At 32.8% G+C, this 2,334-nt stretch overlaps 1 protein-coding gene across 1 annotated transcript; it reads right to left on the bottom strand.

Moving 5' to 3' along the window:
- Positions 1-511: 511 nt before the first annotated feature.
- Positions 512-1,843, bottom strand: HELRODRAFT_171962 (hypothetical protein; the record flags this gene model as incomplete). The annotated part of the gene is made up of 3 exons (XM_009018640.1): positions 512-599; positions 721-850; positions 1,759-1,843. 3 exons carry the CDS (start codon positions 1,841-1,843, stop codon positions 512-514), a joined length of 303 nt encoding a protein of 100 aa, XP_009016888.1.
- Between the last annotated feature and the right edge of the window lie 491 nt (positions 1,844-2,334).

Genomic DNA, 2,334 nt, shown 5'->3' with positions numbered 1-2,334 from the left:
ATGATGATGCCGATTGTGATACATAGTGATGGTGATGTTAAATGTGAGGATGCAAGTGAGTGAGTGAGTTAAAGAAAGAGGAAAAGAAAAAAATGAAAGAGAGAGAGAGAGAGAGAGAGAGAGAGAGAGGTTGGTGGTAAGGCCACTGATTTTGAATGTGCTATATATGTGATGATAATGTCATGTGAGGAATTGAAATCAGTCTCAAATGATTACAACGGTTTTGAGTTGATAGACATGTGTGAGACATAAAAATCATCAAATTTTTGCAATGTTGCTTGCTCATTATAACAATAACTCAATAATAAATGAATAAAAATCACTTAAGTCTACGCATATATATTGTAATGTTTAAAATATACAGTTAACACTGAAGTTAATGAATTACTATCAGTAGTATTACAAGCTTCTTCATCGTTTTACTCATCATCACCATCGTCTCAATTTTTATCATCGTCACTCTCATCCCAACATCCCAACCATCATCTCCTTTTTTCACATCATCAGCATTTTAATCTTCTTCTCCTTCCTCCTCATCTTCTACTTCCTCCTTATCTTCTACTTCCTCCTCATCTTCTTCCTCTTTCTCCTCACCACTACTGTCATCATCATCGTCATCATCATCATCGTCATCATCATCATCATCTTCTTCTTCTTCTTCACCGTCATCTTCTTCCTTTTCATTCCAGCCGCCATCGTCATCTACCCCCTCGTCATCACCACCCTCCACCAAACTTTTTCCTCCTCCTCTCATTGATGAGCATGATGAAGACGACAAGGATGCTGTAGGTCATCAGGATGGAGGTCAGGGCGTCAACGGCCACACTCACTCCCTCGTTTACGTCAACACCTACGGAGGAAAAACGGAGAGAAAGAAAGAAAGGAGGTGAATGAGAAAAAAAACTAAAAAAGCGATAGAAAGAAGACAAGAAACTGAGAGAATGAAAGAGGGAGAGAGAGAAAAAGAGAGAGAGAGAGGGAGAGGGAGAGGGAGAGAGAGAGAAACAGAGAAATAGTCAGAAGAAAAACGGAAGAGGTTATAAAAGATGAATTATGAAAAATAAAAAGATGGAGGAAGACGGTTATAAAGAAGGAAAAACACAGGATAGAGAGAGAGAGAAAGAAAGAATGAAGTAAAAAAGAGTGAGAAATAGAGGATAGGTGAAAAAATATATATTAACAGTTTTTATTTATTGCTGTAATTGAACTAAAGTATCAGCCAGTCAAGAGAACGTACAACTTTTGGCTCCTTGGATCGGTCACGTCAATAAAATTGTTTCGTTTTAATAAAAATTTTCTTTCATAAAATTTAAAAGTATTATATTATTAATAATAATATTTTTATTTTGTCAAAAAAATAATTTTTAGAGCGTAGAAAATATTTGAGAATATAGAATGAAATTTTCATTTTAGCTCCCCAGGAATGCCTGAGTAGCAAGCAAGCTGTTTGACCGTGCACCAGATATTAAAACTTTCCTTTGCTAATACTACTTTTACTACTGCTACTACTACTACTACTACAACTACTACTACTCCTACTCCTACTACTACTACTACAAGTACTGCTGCTGCTACTGCTACCAATGCTAAAATTAATTATAAAAATAAGAATGAAATTAATAATATTCTTGTGCAATTCATTCATTACATAAATTATAAAATAAAAATATTTTTAAAAATTAGGCCTAAAATAAATAGTATAAAATTGAAATAAAAACTTAAAATTGATAAAAAATTATTGACGACTATTATCCTAACTTTCTTGAGCCAGGCATGTAGAGGAGCATAAAAAGTTGAGAGCGGCGACGACGATGACGTCATTCATTACGTCAGAAGTATACATTTTCAAAATTTTTAGAAAAAAACTATTTTGGTTTTAATTAAACTTATTTTAGTATATGCAAATACCTTTTGTTGCTACCTTTCTCTTTCTCTCTCTCTTTTTCTCTTTCTCTCTCTCTTTTTCTCTTTCTCTCTTTCTCTCTTTGTTATTTATAACTAGAAATGTATTAATTATTTATGATTTTTATTATTTATTAATTAAATTGAAAATCCTATTTGTTCATTTATTTAATACTTCTTCAAAAACTTCTAGATATACATATATATATCCACAAAATTTACTTTTATTATGCAAATAAACATATACTTGTATTTAAGTGTGTTTATATACACATGCATATATATGTATATATGTTTGCATGTGTATATGTGTATGTAAGTGCGTGTGTGCGTTTGTGTGTGTGTGCGTGCGTGCGTGTGTGTTGTGTACAATATATAATTGCCCTTATTATTCTAACCACAAGCAATATTCTGGCATTGATATAGCTCCGA

This window comes from Helobdella robusta (genome assembly GCF_000326865.2).
Source record: "Helobdella robusta unplaced genomic scaffold HELROscaffold_22, whole genome shotgun sequence".
NCBI classification, from domain to species: domain Eukaryota; kingdom Metazoa; phylum Annelida; class Clitellata; order Rhynchobdellida; family Glossiphoniidae; genus Helobdella; species Helobdella robusta.
This window is presented reverse-complemented; position numbering and strand designations above follow the sequence as displayed.